The sequence below is a fragment of the Prionailurus bengalensis genome, chromosome F2 (genome assembly GCF_016509475.1).
Source record: "Prionailurus bengalensis isolate Pbe53 chromosome F2, Fcat_Pben_1.1_paternal_pri, whole genome shotgun sequence".
NCBI lineage: Eukaryota > Metazoa > Chordata > Mammalia > Carnivora > Felidae > Prionailurus > Prionailurus bengalensis.
This window is the reverse complement of record NC_057353.1, coordinates 13912413-13936295: the sequence shown is the minus strand read 5'-3', so window position 1 is coordinate 13936295 and position 23883 is coordinate 13912413. Positions and strand designations below refer to the sequence as shown.

Sequence of the window (23883 nt, the reverse complement as noted above, 5' to 3'; positions counted from 1 at the left end):
TTTTCCAAGTTTGTGCCTTATCTTTAACTTTCTTTCTTTCTTTTTTTAATTTTTTTTAACGTTTATTTATTTTTGAGACAGAGAGAGACAGAGCATGAGCAGGGGAGAGGCAGAGAGAGAGGGAGACACAGAATCTGAAACAGACTCCAGGCTCTGAGCGGTCAGCACAGAGCCCGACGCCGGCTCGAACTCACGGACTGTGAGATCATGACCTGAGCCGAAGTCGGACGCTTAACCAACCAAGCCACCCAGGCGCCCCTTTAACTTTCTTAAAATCACATAAAAGTTTCAAAATTATAGCATTGTCAAATCTATTATTTTGCTCCATGAACATCTGCATTCTTTTATGGTTTATAAAATCCTTCTGACCATCAAAGTCATGAACATATGCTCCTATATTTTCTTATCGAAGTATATTTTGCTTTTCACATTCACATTCTTATCTATATGGAGTTTATTTTTTGTGTATCATGACAGGTAATAATTTTTCCTCTGCGGACGGTTACCTCTCCGACACCTCAAATTCATATTTCCCAAGGTTCCTCCTCTGTTCAAAAATTATGCTTAAAACTAGCTGAGCACTTAAGGCCTTTCATAATGTCTTTAACCACATCCTTTGGGTTTATCTCTTCACCACACCCTTCTACAGGAGCACTATTTTCTTGTCGAAGCAGATTACTTATTGCATTCACTCTTCTTGAAACACGCCAAAACTATATTCTTGCTCTCTCCACAAGTTGTGTTCTGGTCCTGTCTTTTCTCCTTAAGAAATTGCAAACTTCCTGTAAAAAAGTCATTGTCCAATTCACCTTTGCATCCTCAATGTTCAGTACTGATTGCGTAGACTTTCAACACCCAAGAATTTTATTCTGAATTTAATTTGGCCCTTGGAGTTGGGCACTTGCACCCAGTACAAACCATATCTTCGTATTTGGGTGTTCGCACAGAAAGCAAAAGGTTTCTGTCTCTTACCTAGTTTCCCACCCTAGTTGATTCTAAATCTCTTCTGAAATGTTAAACAGACACAAAATACTTTTAATGCCCAGGAGCCAAAGTGATCATTTCTGGCCCTGTGCGTAGGGCCGGCAAGTCGGTGGCTGACGCTAACAGTGAAGGGGACGTGCCCCTTTGCAGGGGATGCCAGGGGGTGGCCCCTCCTTGACCCACTTCGGAGCTGAGGCCACGCGCCTGGGAACGTGTTCACATCCATCGTCCTCCCTCTTCCCTTTGTTTCCTCGGGCTGCCTGGACCCTGAAAACACATAGCAGGATGTGGAAATTACCTCTGAAGTCACAGTCTATCCTTCCATGGAACGCTGGAGTGCCCAACTCAGCTGCCAGCACTCCTAAAGTCAAGGTCTGGCCTTTCAGGCGGCAGCGATGGTTGGTGCAAAGTTCTCAGACGAATTCTCAACCTCTCGCCGGGCCCGCGTCCTGCTTGGTTACAAGACTCGGTCTGGCGGAGACTGGCAGGTTCCCCTTCGAAAGCCTGGGCTCCCTTAGCCGGGACTGAAGGTCACATTCATAGAACAGTCGAAAGGAGGATTCCGTCCACCCCGGGCCCGCACAGCAGCTTCCGGTGTCTCCGCACCGGCCGCCGGGCAGAGGCGCCGGCCGCGGGATCGCAGGCGGCGGAGCGAGGGCCGAGCAATGGGACGCGCGCGGCGACGGCGCCCCCGGAACCTTCCGCCCAGGCCCCGCGGCCGCCGCGCGCGCCGGAACTGCATTTCCCACAGGCCTCCGCGGCGGAGCCCCGCCCCAGCCCACCGCCCCCTCCCCCGCGCGGTCCGGGGACCGCCCACCCCGCCGCCGTCGCCGTCGCCGCGGCTGCCGCCCCCGGTGCCCTGCCAGCTGTGCTTTTGAAAGGCGGCGGGAGGCGGCGGGCGCGATGGCGAGCCTGGAGCGCCTGCTGTGCGTGCTGAGCCTGCTCCTGTGCTGGGCGGCCAGCCCCGGGCTGTGCGCTCCTCGCGCCTCCACCTCCGAGAAGCCCATCATCGGTAAGAAGGCTGGGCGGGAGCCGCGGGCTGGGGCCGGGTGTCCGTCCTTGGCACTTCCCGCCGCTGGGCTCCAGCTGCTGCGTCCCGGTTTGGAAATACCCGAGTCCAGGGTTACGTTGGGTGGCTTCATCTGTAGCACGAGTAAGAGCCGAGCCAAGACGCCGTTTGGATCGTGCCGAAATACTGCTGCTGCCTGCTGATTCAAACTCGTATGGCTCTTGAAGTTGGAGGGGAGGAGGGTGCGCCGGGAAGAATCCTGCGGTTTGTTTTCTTTTTGGTACATAGCTAGGAATTTCTACTAGCTCAACAAACTGTATATGCGTTATGTTTATTACAGCTTCACGGAGCGAGGGCGTTGTTTCAAGGTACAATGCATTATACATACAAAAATCGAATTGACCAGATAATCAAGAAATTATGGTATAGTTTGGATTTTTGTCATTCTTCAGCACCGGAGGGCAGCAGTGGCTAGTAGAATCCTAGTGTCAGTTCTACTCTGTGTGGAAGTGAAACTTGTAATTTTTTTATTTTCAACTAATTTATGTTTTAAGAAGAGTAAAATCAGTTTGCCTTGCCCAAACAGACATTCAAGGCAGGGAAGGAGAAAGCTATCCAGGAAACATCAATCAGCCTAGAATTAAAATTTACCAAAAGCAATTTGTGTCAGACAATTAAGATTGACTTTATTTTCGAGGTAGTATTATGCCATTCAAACTCTTTTATCTTCCGGGAAGAGAAAGAGCATATTCTGTAACTAAAGAGAAAGTAAATGAGTATTTTTTCATATATATTAGTAGTGCTCAAATTTTGATGTTTTTATTTTTTTTTTAATGTTTTTATTTATTTTCGAGACAGAGAGAGACAGAGCATGAGCAGGGGAGGGGCAGAGAGAGAGGGAGACACAGAATCAGAAAAGCAGGTTCCAGGCTCTGAGCTGTCAGCACAGAGCCGGACGCGGGGCTCGAACTCACAAACCGCAAGATCATGAGCTGAGCCGAAGTCAGTCGCTTAACTGACTGAGCCAACCAGGAGCCCCTCAAATGGGTTTCATATCAATATTTGGAACTTGGAATGCCTTATTTCATAAATTGGGTGGTTTCATAAAATGGTGGTTAGAGTCTCCCAGGAGAATTAACTCAAAATAAAATTCTATGTCGTGTGTTGAGAATTGTGAGTACACAGAGGAGGCAAAAAGGAAAAAGAGGGGGACTCTTTTCCCTGTCCTAGAAACAGTGGTAATTCAGGGTTAAATATAGAAAAAAAGGAGAGTCTGCTTTTAGTCACATGAATTAAGACAAAATAACTGAGCACCTACTGTGTGCAAGGCATCGAATGCGGAAGTGCAAAGGATTCAAAGACGAGGAAATCACAAATGTTGTGAGATGGTCTTAAAGTATGGGTGGAATTTGGGGGGACTTACATGTTGAGGGACTTACATACGACCTGAGCATCCCCCCGTAGATGGGAAAAGTGAATATGTGGGTAAAGGGGCAGGGCAGGGGAGAAGATGGTGGAACTTACCTGTTCTAATATACTTTTCCCCTTCTTGGTACTTGTGTTCACCTGTCCCAGACCCTTTTTTATGGCACCTCACCTTGCCTGCCTTGTACTGTTCTATTCTCCCATTTCCGATGACACCCCCGAATTCTTTACCACAGTTCATTTTTCTCAGTGGAAATAATCCTGCCTGTCCACAACAAGGAAGACAGTCCTAGTGAACACATTCTGGTATCGGGCACATGTTAACTGAGTGCCTGACAACTTTTTGCGAGAAGCTGGGAATACAGAAGTGATTGATACAGGGAGCCCTTCCAGTCAGGTGGCCTACAGAGACCATATTCCAAGTGGTGAAGCAGCGAGTGATACTGTGTTCTCCAAACAGACATGTTTTGCTGTATACTGGATGCCAGTAGCTTTCTGGGGCTGAGGTTTCAGTGATAAGAGGCAGCCTGGGTGGGAGGTGGGGCGGAGCACACAGGGTCTTATAGAGTTTATGAAAGTTTAGGGACCCAGTGACTTAAACAAGGAGAAACTTAAACAGGGCTCTAATCATATGGACTCCTTGCGATGTGATAGGCGCCCACTGGACTCAGGGCCTTTGCACGTGCTATTCCCACACCCTGGATCCCTTTTCTTCCAGATATTTGCCTGTGGTTTTCTCCCTCATGTCTCTGAAGCCGCGGCTCAAATGTCATGTTTGCCTTCTCAGAAAGGGAGGATCCTCAGGGAGGATTTACCTGGCCATCATATGTAAGAGACCGGCTAGATGGGACCTCTGGATAGATGGGACCAACTCCTCCCCCTCTCCAACACACACCTTCTTACTCTGCTCTACTTTTTCTCCTTAGCATTTACCACCAGCCATCAGACGTTTTATCTTGTTATCTTTATCTTATTATCTTATTATAACCTTTTATCTTGTTAGTTATTTGTTCTCTCTTCTCTCCCTCCCACACACTAGGCACTAGGATTAAAGTCCACAAGGGAGGGATTTGTGTTTTGTTCATTCATGTGTCCCCAGCACCTAGTTCAGTGCCTGGTAAATATTATGATCCAGTAACGTACTGAATGAAGAAATGGATGACTGAATGGTGATACGATCAGATCTCTTTCCACATGTAGAATAGGTTGGAGTTGTTGTGGGTTTTAAGAAGGGATACAGACAGGCTTTTTAAGAAGGTATTATAATCAGCCAAGATGTTGGCTGCTTAGATTACCATAGTGTTGCTGATTCTGGAGCTATGTGGAAAGAAGGTATATTTCCACTGCTTTATTGTCAAGGAAGCAATGTGTCTTTGAGTGTGTATGGGAGGGGAGAGGCCTCCTTCTAGATTTAAGGATGTGATATTGATTCTGGGTTGTGTGAAGGAGGCTGGTGCTATTGTAAACCTGCTTTGGGGCTCCTTTGGTCTCCCTAATTGAGGTGAGAAAGAGGCTGCTACTTGAAACTCCTATCAGCCTCCTCTTGCTCTTTTCTCAAAGTTTATGGATGCACTTATAGAGGAAGCTTGGTGTTTCATTCTGGTAATTAAACAAGTAAGGTAGTGGTGTCTTTACTCTGATGTGCTTCCGTTTCTGAGTAAGAAAAAGAGGAAATTGCTTGAAACTAAAACTGTTTTCTCCCCCACCCTTTCTTTCTCTCTTTCTTTTTGTAATTTAGGAGTATTAATGCAAACGTGCAGTAAGGAAATGAAAAGCCTGGGAAAATACTATATTGCTGCATCCTATGTAAAATATCTGGAGTCTGCAGGTGCAAGAGTTGTACCAATAAGGTATGATCCAATATTTTCACACCATACAAATAAAAAACTCCTGCTTTATTGCGAATTATCGTCTATCTCAAAAATTCATGTTTCCTTTGCTATGATTGCATCATTTAAATGTGGCAACGTTGCACCTGATTTTTGCCACAAATCTAATGCTTAGGGTCTCTCATTAAATTGTTTAAAGTGTGAATAAGGCTGTATTTACCAAGCTATTAGAAGTCTGTCATATGCATTCGGTAAAGAACAAAATGACAGTTTCCTATACTCCGGAAAAGGTGGTATTTGGAAAGTAATGGAGTAAAAGGATCTAAAACTTAACCAGCTTTATTCCATCATATTAGGATACGGGAACACTTGGGGAATAAAAGAGGGTTTTAGAAGATGACTTGTAAAATACCTTCACACTCTGTTTTAATGTTTGTGAATGACTAATACAGCATAAATTACAATATAAATTACAATTATTCAGTATAAATTACAATTATTACAGTTTTTTTTTAATTTTTTTTTTAACGTTTATTTATTTTTGAGACAGAGAGATACAGAGCATGAACGGGGGAGGGTCAGAGAGAGAGGGAGACACAGAATCCGAAACAGGCTCCAGGCTCCGAGCAGTCAGCACAGAGCCCGACGCGGGGCTCGAACTCACAGACCGCGAGATCATTTCCTGAGCCGAAGTCGGTCGCTTAACCGACTGAGCCACCCAGGCGCCCCACAATTATTACAGTTTTAAAGGAGCTATGTTACTTTCGGTGATATAATGGCCTAGTAAGACTAAAATGACTTATGTCATATTTTGATTTGGAAAGAACTGAATTTTTTAACAAAACCTTATAAGTGTCTATAATATTTTTTCACCCCAAATTAGTGCACTTTACAATCTTGGGGCACTCTTACCTATCCGTCATAAGCGACGTCACGCATAAAACACAGCTGTTTGCTTTGGGAAACCCGTTTTTGTCATTAATTTTACGCTAAAAAGCTGTAACAAAGAAAGCTACTCTTCAAATAAAACACTAATAATCAACATGCAAGCATTACAGCTGAGAGAGTTGTGCCACAACGTGGCTTTATGTTTAGCTTCATGAGGGTCATCTTCTTGCTTTTGACCTTTTACGTTCAAGTGCCTCTACCCCTTTCATTTTTGGCACTTGTCTTTCAGTTTTTATTATTTTTATTTTTATTTTTTTAAAATTTTTAATGCTTTTATTTATTTTTGAGACAGAGAGAGACGGAACACGAGCAGGGGAGGGGCAGACACAGAATCCAAAGCAGGTTCCAGGCTCTGAGCTTTCAGCACAGAGCCTGACGTGGGGCTCGAACTCACAGACTGTGAGATCATGACCTGGGCTGAAGTCGGATGCTTAACCGACTGAGCCAGCCAGGCGCCCCTGTCTTTCAGTTTTTAGTAGCAGATCTAATTTTTTCACGTGAGATCTTATTTGAAACCTAGGTAATACCAGAGTTTAAATTTTTTTTTTTTAACGTTTACTCATTTTTTTTGAGAGACAGAAAGCGAGCAAGCAGGGGGCAGGGTGTGGCAGAGAGAGAGAGGGAGACACAGAATCCGAAGCAGGCTCCAGGCTCTGAGCTGTCAGCACAGAGCCCGATGCGGGGCTCGAACTCACAAACTGCGAGATCCTGACCTGAGATGAAGTCGGCTACTTAACTGACTGAGCCACCCAGGCGCCCCAACACCAGAGTTTTAGAGCCGAGGAGGCTTTAGAGAGTCTTCAGAACAGAGTTTCAACGTTTTCATCACCGAAGCTTTCTCTGCAAGTGGTTTTTTAGGACATTAGTGCTGATCACCTGGATGGGAGGTAGGAGAGACACGAGGCAGGTAGACGAGTTCAGAGACCGTTGAGGTAGGCTATGTGTGAAGTGATGCAGGCTTGGCTTAGAGCAGTGCTTGCTGTAGGACTGATGGGTAAACGTTCTCTAAAAATATCAACAAGATTTGATGACTAATAGAATGAAAGGGCACAGGGAGGAATAGTCAAGAATGACCAGTTTTGAAACGGGGCAAGTTTTGAAACTTGGGGAAGTTTTGAAACTGAGGAAGTTTTGAAACCTGATGACTGGGAACAGAATACTGGCATTTATGACGGAGTCCCTGAAAGTGTAACTGTCAGCACATAGGTTAATTTCCAGGTTGGGTTCCCAAAGTTCATTTTAAGGTGTATCACTCGCAATTAGAATCATGGAGTCCTACAAAAGCAATGTGATTCATGGCAGCTAAATTTCCAGAGTGACCTACAGAGGATTGCCTAATGTAGAATGGGACTGAAGTGGCCACACTGATTAGGTTGAATTTATTTCCGCATTTGGGATGCTGGGGGTCAACTTCCGTGGCTTAGAAGGGATAAGGAGGAGGATGGGAGACCCAAGCAAAATTCCAGAATAGGCAAAGGGGTTTGTCTTTGTTGTCTTTCTGCCTTCTCGGGTGCCTGGTGCCCTGAGGTTATGCTAAATCCCCACTGGTGGAACCCACGATCAGCGTCCTCCTGAAGGGTAGCATTGGCCCCTTTTGATTTAAAAATTTGTTTTGTTCACACAGCGTTTTATAACATTTTTAAACATTTACAAGTCAGAAGCCTTCGTGAAAGTCTGAATTTCTGGCCTTCTTCTCTCCCCCCGCCAAGATAATGATATGGAGCTGACTTCAAATAAAACAACATTGGCAACAAGGCCTGTCACTCCTCTTTGTGCCACTGAAACTGTGTCATCCACCATCATTATCAGGCTTAAGCCGTTTTCTTTTAGTTAACGAGAGAGCAAACTAGTTCATATCCTATTGAGAAGGTCTTTCGTTTCTAGAAAGTATCACAACATGCAAGCAACATCTATATTCAGAGAATATGACCTGGCCTGTTTTTGCTGTCTGGTCTCTGAGGCACTTGAGTTCATGACACTTCTTCCCCTCCTTCCCCCAACAATTAAGCCCCTTAAAAGTGATTACCTGGGTCCAAAAATTCAGTCATGCACAATATGGGAGCCATTTATTTAGAATTAATGAAGTGACTGAAACCAGCATGCATGGCTAGTTGGTAGAAGTCCCTGGAATGTAGCTGAGTGATCTAAATCCATTCCTGTGAGGATTGTCTGTCCTGGTTTAAACATCCATGGGGAAGATTCTGGGTCCTGACTGTTTGGTTCCCTTGTCATTGGCACAGTCTGGGGAGATTGGACTGGCAGGGTGCTGGGAATGCGGACTCACATTTCATCCCCCTGCCGCTTCCCGAGTCAGGGCCACTTGCCCATGTATCCTTCATCTAAGATAATGGTAGGCACCATTAATATCACCCACCGCTTTGTAGCTCTCTGCTGGGAGGAGGATTTTTATGAACTTCTAAAGAGACCCGGACTGGCAAGGCTCATTTGGACTTTGAGGAAAACCCAGCACAACAAAGCACAGCCAAGTTCTGGGCATCATAAGTGGGTTTAATAATGGGAGAGGTGTTCTCACTCTTCCTTAAACTTTCCCTGGGGCAGAAATGGACTGTGGTTGACATTTGATCAGAAACCCACTTTTGTGGCTGATGGAGAGGGCGTTATGTCTTGTTATTCTCTTACAGAACCAGAAGACTGCTTAACGTAGGAAAGCTGTTGCAGGAGTTTCGTAATCACGATGCTCTCTTCTCTCGTTCTTGCATTTTGTGAACTTTTGGAAGAGCAAGACCCATTTTACTATGACCTAACTAAATTTTCACAGATTAATCCCATCACTTTTTTCTGGAGAAGGGGGTAAAATCGTCAATAACGTGGTGATGTTAGGAGCCCTTAAGCGGGGTCTGATGAAGGGAGCTTCAGAATAATTACCTGGGCAAATTGCACCGGTCTACAGTGGTGTGCATGTAGTCTGTCCCTAGATCGGAACTCTTCTGACTTTTGAAAACACAGTGGTCTCCAGATCTTTGCAGTTAGTGGTGGGGGTGGGATGAAGAAGGGACTTGGCATTTATATGTGTTGTTTTTTATCTGCCCAAACTGCCTGTAGTTAAGGTAGGCATATTCGTAAATCTTTTTATTTAGTCTTTATATAAAACTACTGAGTATCCTTACGTGTTGTTAATAGTTTCCAGCTAACAGAGAAATTACTGGTGCCCAAATCTCTTGGTCTTTAAAGTTTTACATACTAACACACACTTCACAATATTAAGTTATATTGAGACCACATGAAAACACATTTACTTGTGTGATTAGCAACACAGGATATACTTACAGTATGTGATTTTCATGTAGTTTGAAAAAATATCTCTAGGAAGGGAGAGAGATATTGCCTAGCATTTAAGAATTATTTTTCTTTCTTTTTTTTTGTTAATTAATGTGGGGGCTTTATTTTCAGTCTTTTTTCTTCAAGTTTTGGAAATGGATGTTTTATAATTGTTTTGGTTGTTTTCAGACCTGATCTTACCAAAGAAGAGTATGAAAGGCTTTTCCGGTCTATTAATGGGTAAGTTGAAGCATTGATTTGATATAGGGAATGAGGTGGATGTCCTCTACTTTTGCAAAAATACACATAAGTGTACATGTTTCAATGTGACTATCTTAGAGTGGTGTAATGGTCGTTTTCTGAATTCCGTTTCAGGAATCGTTTTGTTGAGAGTTGAAAAAGTACTGCAGACCGAAAGTGGCCTAAGAAATAAATGCTACATAATAGATACATTTAGGTCTTTTTTTTTTTTTTTTAAGTGTCACATAACCTTTGTTCCTTTAATGCTTGTCTTTAATGTTTTGAAGCCACTTCGAATGGTATGGCATACTGCCTGCTCAGGGGATTTAGAAGTTCTAAGTCTGGGGATCGGAATTGGTTATCTTTCAGAAGGTAGTTCGAGGGGCTCCTGAATGGCTCAGTTGTTTGAGCGTCCGACTTCAGCTCGGGACATGATCTCACGGTTCATGAGTTCGAGCTCTGCCTCGGGCTCTGTGCTGAGGCATGGAGTCTGCTTGGGACTTTCTCTCTCCCTTTCTCTCTGCCCCTCCCCTGCTTGCTCCCTCTCTTTCTCTCCCTCTCAAAATAAATAAACTTAAAAAAATGAAAAAAAAATTAAATTCTCATGGATATTTGCTTCTAGCCATGTATATTTTTATGACCAGTTTGTTCTTTAGGATTAAAAGTAATTCTCTATGAGCCAAAACCAATTCACAATCATGGGCCTGCGTTTGATTTTGCCATCACTGATCCCCTGAATTTAAACCTAGCTGTGCCTGGAATTTTAACTCGACTTGATTTCCAGTTTTGTATACTCTCCTCCCCTCCCCTGCCTATTTATCCTTAATTTGTCTATACTCTATCTCAAAAGTAAACTTGTTTATTGAAGAAATTGCAGGAGAATATGCACAAAAGTATTAACTATGGCAGTTTGTGAATGTGTGGGAGTGTAAATATTTTATCTTTTTGCTGTAGTTTCTTTCATTAATGATACTGTTACTTATGTGGTAAGGCAAAATTTATTTAAAAATTTTTTTAATGTTTATTTTTGAGAGAGAGAGACAGACAGAGAGACAGAGAGAGTGTGAGCAGGGGAGGGGCAGAGAAAGAGAGAGACACAGAATCTGGAACCCGACGAGGGGCCTGAACCACGAGATCATGGCCTGAGCCGAAGTTGGACGCTTAACTGACTGAACCACCCAGTGCCCTAAGGCAAAATTTGTTTTAAAGTAAAAAGAGTTTATTTTCAGTGAGGCGTGAGGTTGAAATGCACCCACTTTTATGTCGTTTCAGGATCCTTTTCCCTGGAGGAAGCGCGAATCTCAAGAAGTCAGGTTACGCCCTCGCAGCCAAAAAATTTTACGACTTGGCCATACAGGTAGATATCGTTCATCGTTTATTATACCAGATGGGTTTTTGTAATTTTCCGTGAGGATAATGCTTTTTTAAGCGTGTGGTGGTACTTCCTTCACGATTTCCCTGGCTCGTCCCGCTTTACCTTTGGAGCTGCGAGCTCCAAAGTTCGTGGCAGCTGTCACCTGTTTTCTGTGTTCTTCATTTAGTTCTGGCCGGCCCAGGGAACCAGAGTCTCGCAGACCGGCCCTCTATGTCGGTGCTCATTAATATGATCCAGGTCCTTATGTGGGCTTAGTAAGCTGTTTTGTGTCTTATGAACCAGGCTTTGTTCGTGTGTTACTAATTGTCATCTCCTCTTGAAAGCTCCTCTCCGTCCTATTTGACCTTGAACGGTTACCTTAGACTCCACAGTGTCACCAGGCACCAAAGCCTCTTGATTCCTTTCTGATGTCTCACACTGAGCCCACCTCTGCACCATACTTCAGATCTTTACTGTTTCTCTCCTGAACTATAATCTTGCTGGCCCTGGTAGCTCCCCCGGCCCTTAAACATTTCCCTAAAAGAACTGCCTTTAGCATCCGAGATACTTGCTTAAAGACTTTTAATGGTTAGGCTAGGTAATCTGTAGCCTATCATAGTCTTTGGGTCAAGACATGTAGTGTGTCCACAGCCCCACTTTTCCAGCTTTTCCTTATGCACATAATTGGAGCCAGGTTGGTATTCCTAGCATATGTTCAGTGTCCTCCTACTTAAAAAAATTTTTTTTTAATGTTTTATTCATTTTTAAGAGAGAGAGATGCAGAGAGGGGGACAGAGATTTTAAGCAGGCTCCATGCTGACAGCAGAGAGCCCAATGCGGGGCTCGAACTCAGGAACCTTGAGGTCATGACCTGAGCTGAAGTCAGAAACTTAGCTGACGGAGCCACCCAGGCACCCGTGTCCTCTTACTTTTAAATTGGTTTAGTCTGGGGGCGCCTGGGTGGCGCAGTCGGTTAAGCGTCTGACTTCAGCCAGGTCACGATCTCGCGGTCTGCGGGTTCGAGCCCCGCGTCGGGCTCTGGGCTGATGGCTCAGAGCCTGGAGCCTGTTTCCGATTCTGTGTCTCCCTCTCTCTCTGCCCCTCCCCCGTTCATGCTCTGTCTCTCTCTGTCCCAAAAATAAATAAACGTTGAAAAAAAAATTTTTAAATTGGTTTAGTCTGTTTCTTTCCATTCTATCCCCAGCGCACAGTTTGGCTGTGTTTCCAGACTAAGGTGCTACTCCCCTTCTGTAGAAGTTGCTTTGCCAACTCCAATTGGAGTGGTGTCCCACTCCCTCTTAACTTTTAGAGTGTTTTGTTGTAGAATAGTTCAAACATTTACTTAGCTCCAACTCTGTAATAGGACAGGATCTGTGACCTTCAGGAGCTTATATTTCAGAAGACAGACTATGTTGAGGTTAGCTACTTATGTCTCTTCAGATTTCACAGTTCTAACACCTTTTGAGGTGTTCCTCATTTCATATCACATGCTACCCTGTACTTAGTACATGCTCAGTGGATATTTTTTTAAAAAAGTGAACAAAGTGGACATTTTGTAATGTGAGTGATTTAAAATGCATTTGGGAAATACATATGGACATTATAAAGTAGTCATTTTTCCTTTTGCATACGGGGACTCATGTAACTAGCTTGTTCAATTAAAAAAAAAAAGGAAACATAGGGGCGCCTGGGTGGCGCAGTCGGTTGAGCGTCCGACTTCAGCCAGGTCACGATCTCGCGGTCCGTGAGTTCGAGCCCCGCGTCGGGCTCTGGGCTGATGGCTCGGAGCCTGGAGCCTGTTTCCAATTCTGTGTCTCCCTCTCTCTCTGCCCCTCCCCCGTTCATGCTCTGTCTCTCTCTGTCCCTAAAATAAAAACGTTGAAAAAAAAAAAATTAAAAAAAAAAAAAAAAAAGGAAACACATAATCCATAAGATCCAAAAGTCTACTTTTTTTGTAAAGTTTACTTGTATTTATTTTGCGAGAAAGACAGAGAGCAAGCAGGGGAGGGGCAGAGATGGAGACACAATCCCAAGCAGGCTTTGCACTGTCAGTGCAGAGCCTGATGTGCAGTTTTGAACTCACGAACCATGAGATCATGACCTAAGCCAAAATCAAGAGTCAGATGCTTAACTGACTGAGCCACCCACGTGCCCCCTGAAAGTCTACTTTTTAAAGTGTAATTAGCTACCTGAAGACTTCAAAGCAAAGGAAAATAGCTCAGCCACCTTGAACTGATTTAGCTACAGCTCCTGGGATCCACAAAGCCCTCCCTGAAGAAGCCTTGAGAAGCGAAGTCTGTTAGATCTGTTCACTGCTACTCCATGTCGTTTGTTCTGCTAGGCTTTGTTGGAGGATCCACAAAAAATAAAAGACATGGTCCCAGCAAGCAAGGACTTAACATTTAGCCGAGAAATTAATTTGGTACTTATGGACACAGAGCAGTTAAACCCTCTTTTGTGTTTACTGTAGATGCAGTATGACCCTTCAACTTGATGTATGCAACTCTAACTTCTAAAAATAAAATTTGCCAGACCTGCATATAAAGTGTTAGAAATCCTACCTTGGGATGGAAAGTATAGGAATTAATGTAAATCTGTATTTTTCTTAGCGAGGAACAGGAAAAAAAAAAAAAAAAAAAGGGAAACCTTAACAATTTCCTCACTTAAAATGAGTGACTGTTAGGTTGTATTTTACAATGTATGCAGGAAAATCACTGCTTATAGAAAAGTTGCAAAACTCATGTTGCTAATATCAGTACATATAGGTTTAATCATTGCTTAGCCAAAAAAATTGAGTTGCTGGAAGACTTTCTCCCCATTCATGCTAGTTGTTGTGACTCCTTTTGAAGAAGCTCAATACATTTGTACTTCGTTAGTTGACAACTTCCACTTTATGCAAATTTATTTCACTTTTGCTTGGCCTTATTCTTAACTGACCATTCATTCCTTTCCTTCCAGATCATAGCTTTCCCCTGATTTAAATCTGATTTAAATCATGCAGCTATTACTATAAATGCTTAGATAGTGGAGGAAGGACTTCAGAGCGTGTTCCAACCAGACGATCATCCAAAGCAACAAGATTTGTAGAAGATGTATAAATGGGCGTTTATCTAGCATTACCTTTGGTGGTTGCAGTCTCTGATTGTTACTTGTGTCGGTTAGTAGCCGCCTGGCAGATGTCAGTCTTTTTCCCAGTGCAGCTGAGGTTAGATAGTTTGACTCAACCTGAATTATTATATAGGAGCTTGGTCTGAGGAAAGATGAAGCGGTAGCCTACTTATGGATCCTGGAAAGTTCTTTAGAAACCCACGCATGACGTGCCTGTCTCATCATGACAAACCAAATGTATAATTTTTGTTTCGAAAAGTTGAATAAGCTTAGTTTTCTCTTCCACTCTGCAAAGAGTTTCGATGATGGAGACTATTTTCCTGTGTGGGGCACATGCCTTGGATTCGAAGAGCTTTCGTATCTGATTAGTGGGGAGTGCTTATTAACGCTCACGAAAACGGAAGGAGTTACGATGCCGCTCAACTTCACCAAAGGTGAGTACTGTCTTTTCCAGCCTTTAAAAGATATTACCTGGGCAGGGTTCGTAAGTAGCACATATCCACGTCGGAAATGCTCATAATGTTTACTGATTCTTAAATGATTTACACAAGCTGACGATGTGGATGATCGCTTTTGTACTGAGCTGTGAAGATGGCTGGAGGAGCCCTCATTGCCTGTAGTGCTCCTGGGACCGTGTGTGATTAAGACCTCTGAGGTCGGACCTGGGTTTGAGTCCTACTTTGTCGCGTTTGCCTTGAGGCATGGCTTAACCTCTCTCAGCTTTCATTTCCTGATTTTAAGGGTTTTCCTCTTATGGTTGTTTGTGAGGATTGAACAAGACGCTGCTTTCCAGGTACTGTGTGAAACGCTTTCAATACAAGTCTCGTAAATATTAGCTCTAACTATTATAGTACAGCACTGTTCCCTTGGCCGTGTACTCTGTTTGAATCCCAGCTGTGGTGTACTGCAATTCGATTCTGGTACTGACCACCCGGAGTTAGCTCAGCCTCCAGTTAAAGGTTATCTCCCCAGCTAGACTGCCCTTATTTCAAGATACACCAGCCATAAGTCACATCCGCAAGGCCACCCACACTACTCGCCAACTGGCCACAATTTTGAGGATTCCCATGACCCTTCCTGAGGTTCAGTAATTCACTAGAATGACTCTCAGAACTCAGGAAGGTGCTGTGTCTGCACTAACTTTTATTATAAAGGATACACACAAGGTGACATCTGGGGAGGGAGTGCAGAACCTCTGTGTCCTCTCTCTGTTGAGTCACATCACCCTCCTGGCATGTCAGGAATTTTTTCCTGGGGTTTCATTGCGAAGGCAAGATTGATTAAATCGTGGGCTGTGTGACTGTACTCAATCTCCAGTCTCCCTTCCGTCCCTGGAAGTCAGGTTGGTTCAAAGTCCTAACCTACTCTAGTCATGTGGTTGACCTTTCTGATGACCAGCCTCCTCTTGAAGCTGCCTAGGGCCCCACCAGGAGTCACCTCATTAGCATTACGAAGACTCTCCTATTTCTCAGGAAATTTGGAGAGTTTTAGAAGCTGTCAGGAACTCAGGGCACAGAACCAGGCAAATTCTTTGTCATACCACTCTGTGTAACTACATAATGATTCTTGTAGGTTATCTGATCTCTGGAGCCTCAGAGTTGAGTGCCGTCTGCTATCTTGTTCTCATAAGGATTTTGGATGGAAAGCAGTAGTTTTATACATAGAACCCATCGAATATTCTATATTTTTCAAAGTTCTTTCTCACATTATCTCACTTAGTCATCGTAAGAGCTCTGTGGGAAGCACATGTATTAGGTCAATCTATTTTGGATGTGTGTGGTGAGAACCCAGTTTATAAAAAAAATGAAGAGTGCCTTACTTGAGTGCATTTTTATTATCTGAGGTGCAGGGATTCTCATGGAAGCCATTAGCATGCTGAGTGAGAGGCTTCATTTAGGGAGAGCTGGCGTCAGGGCCTTGCATATCATCAGAACTTTTTTATCCTTTTGCTGGTGTTTGAGTTTATGCATCAGACTCCAGAGCCTGATGTGAGGTAAACTGCTCTTTTCTGATCTCTTTACCGAGTAGAGATTCCTTGGCCTGGTCAATGTTCTTTTCTACGTTGTTGGTGTTCTTTTTTTTTTTTTTTTTAGTTTATTTATTTTGAGAGAGAGAGAGCAAATGGTGGAGAGGCAGAGAGAGAGAGAGAGAGAGAGAGAGAGTGTCCCAAGCAGGCTCTGCACTATCAGCGTGGAGCCTGATGTGGGACTCGAACCCATGAACCTCGAGATCATGACCTGAGCTGAAATCAAGAGTCAGATGCTTAACCGATTAAGCCACCCAGGCACCCCTACATTGTTGGTATTTTTAAACCTTTTAAAGTCCAGATACCTTTAAAAATATGTTGAAAGTTCTGGATCGTTTCCTGAGAAAACAAAAATATGTTCGTGTGGTAAACTGTACCTGATTTCAAGATAACTCAAGTTAAAATTCTCTGCTTACTCTATGGCCAGCCTGATAATGATAATATTGGAAGGATTTTAGTTATTCATGTTACAATTCTGTAAGAAAAATACTTGATTATAGAACATATTTGAATTTGTGTGTTAAACTCATTTTGTGCTTGTCCAGAAAACATATGTGGAAATGATGTGTTTTGCTTATCAACTAGGCATCTTGATTATGTCTTAATAATGGCCTCTTTTTGGCTGTTAGATCAGTGACTTTGGTGGATTTTATTTTGCCTGTGTTTAAATCATTTCTCTTGTGCTTAAATTATTTCAGGTGCATTCCAGAGCAGAATGTTCCAGAATTTTCCTGCCGACTTGTTGATGTCATTATCACTGGAACCTCTAACTGCAAATTTCCACAAGTGGAGCCTCTCCATGACGGTATCACATTAATTAACAATGAAATTAATGCATTTAGATTAACTACAGAAGTAATTATTTTGTTTTATTTTTATACTCTAGAATTTTACGATGAATGAAAAGTTAAAGAAGTTTTTCAATGTGTTAACTACAAATACAGATGGCAAGACTGAGTTTATTTCAACCATGGAAGGTATATATCATGGCACATACAAACCTTATGTTTCTATATATTAATTTTCATTTTATAGTTATTTTATGAATTATAAAATCATGTTACTTTGGGGTGTGAAGATAGAAGCTAGGGCATTTTTGGAAACCGACTTTTTCCAAATGAGTTGTGATTTACCTGGGTCCTCTTCGAGAAGGGGGTCAGGGAAATGGAAAATAAAGAGTAAGGGGAGGGTAGCTAAAGATAGAAATGGAGAAAATGACTTCTGTTTTTAGCAGTGTTGTAGATTAAGCACCATGATAGATTCTCCCGCAGACAACAAAAAATATGATTCACATTCAGAAAAACCTCTTCCTAAACACAAGTATACCCCACTATCCCAAAGTAGAACCTTCGTATGAAACTCTTAAACCAAAATGGCACAAAGCAAAGAGTATCCCCCCACATTCCAAAAGTTCGCATTAAAGCCACCTTGGTTTTATGAGGGACTTGCATTAGAACCTATTTCCGCTAAGTGAAAGAAATCCGAAGAGGGCTTTTACTTTCATGAAGAAACGCCATTGCTGTACTGACGTAAGTCTCTCATAACTGTGAAATGGCACACGTGGACTTCTGGCAAGTGGGGGATGCCAGTATATTGATGAAGTGACTGTGGGGATACTCACGCCGAAACCCCTGGGAGTTAAATGGAGTACTTTCTTGTTTTCATGTTTAATTTATTTACCTTTGAAGGGGTTGGGGGATCGGGTCAGAGAGAGAGAGGGAGACAGAGATTCCCAAGCAGGATCCGTGCTGTCAATGCAGGGCTTGAACCTATGAACTGTGAATGACCTGAGCCAAAATCAAGAGCTGGAGGCTTAACCAACTGAGCCACCCAGGAGTCTTGGAATACTTTTTTTTTTTTTTTTTAATTTTTTACATTTATTTTTGAGAGACAGAGCACAAGTGGGGGGGGGGGGGCGGTGGAGAGAGAAGGAGACAGAATCCAAAGCAGGCTCCAGGCTCTGAGCTGTCAACACAGAACCTGGCACGGGGCTCGAACCCATGAACTGTGAGATCATGACCTGAGCCAAAGTCGGATGCTTAACCAACTGAGCCACCTAAGCGCCCCTAGAGGAAACTGCATTTATTCCAGACTTGAAGGGATTTCCATATGGTGAGACTTTAAGGAAAACGAGCAGTCACAGCCAAAAAATCACTAATGTGCAAGCAAGGACATGCATGAGAACTTACAGAAACAGTAGGCAGTCTTTGAGTCAGTGAGGCTGTGCCACATGAGAGGCCAGGGTCCTGGAGTGGAATGAACTGAAATAAAGTGGATGTAGTTCTTATTATTCAAAGATTGGTCTTTTTGCTGGCTTGCTCTTGGGGGAGGTCAGAGGTCCAAGGGTTTACAAACAGTATCTGGGGAATTGTGGGGAAGGTTGGTCAGCCTAGTCTGAAGTCTGAACCTGTTACCTTCTCCTTAACACTATTTCCGTCCTCTGTTTTTTTGCTTTAATGATAGCATTGGCATTTCCCAAACCATCCCAGGTTAGAAACTCGGATGTTGTCCTTGACTTCCTGCCCTCATTCTCCACATCTAAAAAATGTGTGCAACATTCTGTTCCCCAAATGCCTCTTGAAAATATTACCTCCCCCGCATCCAGCTTAGCCCTGGCTGACTTCTGTGTTAACCACGTTCTACCTAGACTCCTCGGCAACCGCCTAACTGTCCACAAAGTCACTTTCCAGGTGGCCTCTGATGACCCCTCTGAAACACCAATTATGAAGTTAGGAACCTTTCCCCAGAGACATAGTTTAGGCTGAGACAAACTGGCTTGTGTGAAAGGACACCAAAAATGCACAGCATGGTTCATTCTCATATGATTACCTTATGGGAGGAGATGAAAACACAGCACGAGGTAGGGGGAAAACAGACCCATTGTGGAAGAAACTTGTGTCACTAATCACACGCGGGCACCTGACTGTTTGACTGGGTTATACTCAGAGGCTCAACTATTTCACTCTTCTCTGATTACCTAGCAAATCATGCTACACATTGTAAAAGGTTGAAAAACCAGTGAAATGTACTGTGAATGTTCACATTCTGAGCTGAAATTCCTTTGTCCCTGAGAGAATGAGCGCAATTTTACCCCGACACTGTGAATTATAAAATAATGTTTTACCTAGGGTGTAAAACCTAACTGAATTGTAAGTAACATCTTCGAGCATTCTCACCTCACTTACTTGTTTGTGTTCTTCATGCAGGGTACAGGTACCCAGTATACGGCGTCCAGTGGCATCCGGAGAAAGCACCTTACGAGTGGGGGAAGTTAGAAGGTATTTCTCATGCTCCAAATGCTGTGATGGCGGCGTTTTATTTAGCAGAGTTCTTTGTTGCTGAAGGTAATATGCGGGTATATAACTTTATTAGTCTACTGTAGCTTTGGAGGAAACTGTCCTCATCTGAACTTACTATACTCTCTTGGCTCTGTAGATGTTCTGTAGGTTGAACTTTAAAAAAGATTAAATCATAGGAAAGCCCTGAAATTGAGATATTAGACATTCAAATAAAATCAGGATGGTTATTTCAGTTAATTATACAATCTAGGGGCGCCTGGGTGGCACAGTCGGTTAAGCGTCCGACTTCGGCCAGGTCACGATCTCGCGGTCCGGGAGTTCGAGCCCCGCGTCGGGCTCTGGGCTGATGGCTCGGAGCCTGGAGCCTGTTTCCGATTCTGTGTCTCCCTCTCTCTCTGCCCCTCCCCCGTTCATGCTCTGTCTCTCTCTGTCCCAAAAATAAATAAACGTTGAAAAAAAAATTTTTTTAAAAATTATACAATCTAAAGTGCACTTAACTTTTTTTTTTAACGTTTACTTTATTTTTCTTGGGTGGGGGGGAGGTGTGGAGAGAGAGGGAGACAGGATCCGAAGCGGGCTCTGCACTGAGAGCAGAGAGCCCGATGTGGTGCTCAAACTTACAAACCGCAAGATTATGACCTCAGCTGAAGTCAGATGCTTAAGGGACTGAGCCACTCAGGCGCCCCAAAAATGTGCTGAATTCTTGAACAACAGCATGAAGATTGTTGAGTTCTTTGTTTTTCTTTCTTTCTTGAAGATTTTTTAAAAAAATGTTTTCCCCGTGAGTCGTCATTGTGGGAATAATGCTTTAATTTTAACATTATCTGAGAATTAGATGTCATTTTTCTAAGAAAATTACATAAATTGAGTATATACTCATCAGTCTGTGATTTTAAGCTGCCTATCTGCAGGCATTGGCACATTGGAGAAAGTTCATGGGCTTTTTCATGATGAAAACACAGAGGCATTTTCATGCTTTTATGGGTAAAACTGAGAATTTGGTGGTAGATGCTTAGGTTCCAGTTGAGTGACACAGCTATGGGACAGAGCTACAAACACAACTTGCAAGGGACACGGCATACTCTGGTGAGGCGTGAACTCCAGCCCATTGTGTTTGCACCCTGTCTCCAAGCTGCCCTATGTTTTTATCAGCCCTCCTGCCCACACTCATGAGTAAAGTACTTTACCTCCTCAGTTCTCTCCGGTTTAGAACTATGTTCAGTTGAATGGGTAGTTTCATGACAAAAACTCTGAATTAAAAAAAAAAAATTGTCTCCTGTGCAGTGCTAGTCCCAAGTAACATTTTCCTGTTGCATATTCAGAGAAAATGAGAATGGCGTAGGCGGTTTGTTGCAGCATTATCACGTGGCAAAGCTGTTTATTTTATCTTCATTTCCCAATATCCTTCTTTCTAAAAATGCCACAAAGCCTATATTTATTTTGACTTTAGGAGAAAGTCTGAGCCTTCACTGTTTTCTCATTCAGACTTCAGCTCACTTTTCTCTTTTTTATTTAATTTTTTTTTTTAACGTTTATTCATTTCTTTGAGTGGGGGAGGAGCAGAGAGAGAGGAAGACACAGAATCCAAAGCAGGCTCCAGGCTCTGAGCTGTCAGCACAGAGCCCAACGCAGGGCTCGAACCCACGAACCAGGAGATCATGACCTGAGCCGAAGTCGGAAGCTTGACCAACTGAGCCACCCAGGCGCCCCCAGACTTCAGCTACCTTCTTTGTTTTTTTTTTTAATTAAAAAAAATTTTTTTTAAGTTTATTTATTTTGAGAGAGAGAGAGAGCCAGGGAGGGGCAGAGAGAGAGGGAGAGAGAGAATCCCAAGCAGGCTCCATGCTTTCTGTGCAGAATCCAGTGTGGGGCTCGAACTCACGAACCGTGAGATCATGGCCTGAGCTGAAACTCAGAGTCCAATGCTTAACTGACTGAGCCACCCAGGTGCCCCAAACTTCAGCCAACTTCTGTGTTCCTCCTTGTTATCCCCGTTTCTGCCTTGCCTCTCACTTCTCCATATGCCTCAGCTTTGCCAACATCTCCATTCTCTTCACTCTTGAAGCATCTCAAGAAGATAGACCATGAAAACATTACAGTATACAATTCTGTGTGGTTACTAGACTAGACTTCTTGCGTGCTAGGACCTTGCCCTGTTTATATTTCTGTCCTCAGGCCCTGCAGCAAGTCTTGCACACAGTAGGCCCTTTGTAAGTGTTTGAGTCAGTGGGAGAGTGGGCCCCACACTGGATCTGGTGCAGGGCGAATACAGATGCTCTTTTTTGGTAGGTAGTGAATCAATGCTGTGTTATGTAGGGGAGTTCTTATAAGATAGATATTTCTCCTTTTTTGGTAGTATTTTCCCACTTAATAATGCTGATTATAGGAAGCCGTGTTATAAAGTAGCCTTTTGAAGATTTTATAATTTTTAAAAATGAACACTCTTTTTCTTGCAGCTCGGAAAAACAGTCATCATTTTGAATCTGATGTGGAAGAGAATAAAGCACTGATTTATCAGTTCCGTCCAGTTTATACTGGAAATATTTCCTCATCATTTCAGCAAAGTTATATATTTGATTGAAAGCCTGCCATGTGTTAACACAGGAATTTGGGATAATTCCACTATTAAACTGTTGCAATAACTTGCTACTCATGGCAATAATGGAAAGCCAGAGATTCCTTTTCTATAATGTTACTGGTTCTGATTCTTCATTTAGTGTGTTTGAACATTTCTATCACATTTGGAAATTAATCAGTGAGACAGATAAAAAAATCACAGTGTATTTCATGGAAAAGATTTTATGTGAAACTTAGAACAAAATAAATGTATTGAAAATCCAAATATTTTATTTTTTTCCTGTTGATTGTAGAAATAAGTACCGCCCCCCCCCCCCCCCCCCAACCATCCACCCCATCCTTGCGAAGACCCTTCTTAAATCTTAGCTCTAGTTCACTGGGAATCATTGTTTGAGTTTCGGAAGTATTAGTGTGTGAGAGAGTGTGTATGTGAGAGGGTGTGGTGTGAGTGTGTGTGTATACATATATTTCGTCTTCTGTCTTTTCAGCTCCACAGTTACACTGCACACCTCCTGAAAGTTGAGCCTGTGTCTTGAACTTTTTCTCTCTCACAGTGTCTAACACACTACGCCATCAGTAAATACTTGTGACTATTGGTGAGTAAACTTTGTTTCCATGGAAAATAATTTGAAAGCTGCCCAACATTTTTTGGGGGTACATTTTAATCTATTTCTCAATCTGTACTTCCCTCTTCCATCCCTCAGTCCTGTACACCCTCGCCAACTCTGAAATTTCGGAATTCCTAGAGGACAACAAAAATAGAAGACAGGACATTCTGAACTGTTTTTGACAGACCGCGTCTATGCCTCTGTTCTCCTTAGTCCTTCAGAGCTGGTGCTGGAGTAGAAACATGGGAAACAGAGTGATTGGGCAAGGTGTTGTAGGAGCTTATGAATGTCTTTAGGTTCAGAAAGATAAGGACAATAATCTGAAGATACTGAGGTAAACCGTAAGCTTTGAGCAATACATCCAAACAGAATATAGGGGTTGAGAGGGAATAACACATTTAGTCAGCTCACAGGATTTTAGGAGAAGTGTGGCAGATTTAGTTTCTATCCGTGAGCAAAAAGATTCTGGTAAGTCTTGTCAAATGTGCCATTTCTAGCTAATTCCATGTCTCTCACCACTAGAAAAAGGTGGCGACTGTTATCCTGCCAGGGTTCTTTCCAGCCCATTTGTATTGAAATAGAAATCTCCTTGTCTCTGAAGTTCCCTAATCATGCTAAATCCTGACCGTGTCATTCCTCATGCTGTATCATCCCTCCTTCCGCTGTGAATGTTACTAATTGCTCCCAAAGGTTCTCACTGTGCTTCGTTGATGATGAGCACACATATAAGAAAACGTAAACCATTATTTTTTTACTTAAATTCAGTTTTCCATTTTTCCATGTTTTTTTTTTTTTTTTTTTTTATGCTAGACTCACTGTATTCCAAGGATGGGATCACTTTCAGAGTTGACAATATCCCTGCCTTTCACATACTACTGCCTGCCAGAGGCTTGTCAAGAGGCCCAAGGGCAAGTGAGAAGAGCGGTCCCATCCAGGCAAGGAATGTCTGTTTCTTGTCTAGCTTGACGTAAGACTGACCCAAGGCAGCCTGACATTGCTACATCAGTGGAGGCAAGACAGGACAGATTAGAAATGCCTGTTGATGATAGGAAAGCCCTAGGGGGAGAGAGATTGCTGCCCCAGAGGGCTGCCTGATCCATCATGTGGAGCTCCTGGGAAGAGTGGACTGGCCATCTTGGGTTCCAGTGGCCAGAGACATGGAAGCTAAGAGATGGGTGTTGCCACCCACTGCCTTTG

General features: G+C 43.1%; 1 protein-coding gene across 1 annotated transcript; it reads left to right on the top strand.

Moving 5' to 3' along the window:
- Window positions 1-1780: 1780 nt before the first annotated feature.
- On the top strand, window positions 1781-22343 carry GGH (gamma-glutamyl hydrolase). Its single transcript, XM_043601144.1, has 9 exons — window positions 1781-1996; window positions 5157-5268; window positions 9664-9714; window positions 10987-11071; window positions 14472-14610; window positions 16901-17007; window positions 17089-17179; window positions 19409-19546; window positions 21958-22343. The coding sequence occupies exons 1-9, from the start codon at window positions 1888-1890 to the stop codon at window positions 22080-22082; spliced, it is 957 nt and encodes a 318-aa protein (XP_043457079.1). The 5' UTR covers window positions 1781-1887; the 3' UTR covers window positions 22083-22343.
- Window positions 22344-23883: the final 1540 nt, after the last annotated feature.

What these genes read in the sequence shown, in the direction of transcription:
- GGH (XM_043601144.1), top strand. Translation starts at nt 1,888, where the DNA reads ATGGCGAGCCTGGAGCGCCTGCTGTGCGTGCTGAGCCTGCTCCTGTGC. An exon ending in CTTTTCCGGTCTATTAATGG is followed by an intron (nt 9,715 to 10,986) that starts GTAAGTTGAAGC and finishes ATGTCGTTTCAG; the next exon opens with GATCCTTTTCCCTGGAGGAA. An exon ending in AGAGTTCTTTGTTGCTGAAG is followed by an intron (nt 19,547 to 21,957) that starts GTAATATGCGGG and finishes TTTTTCTTGCAG; the next exon opens with CTCGGAAAAACAGTCATCAT.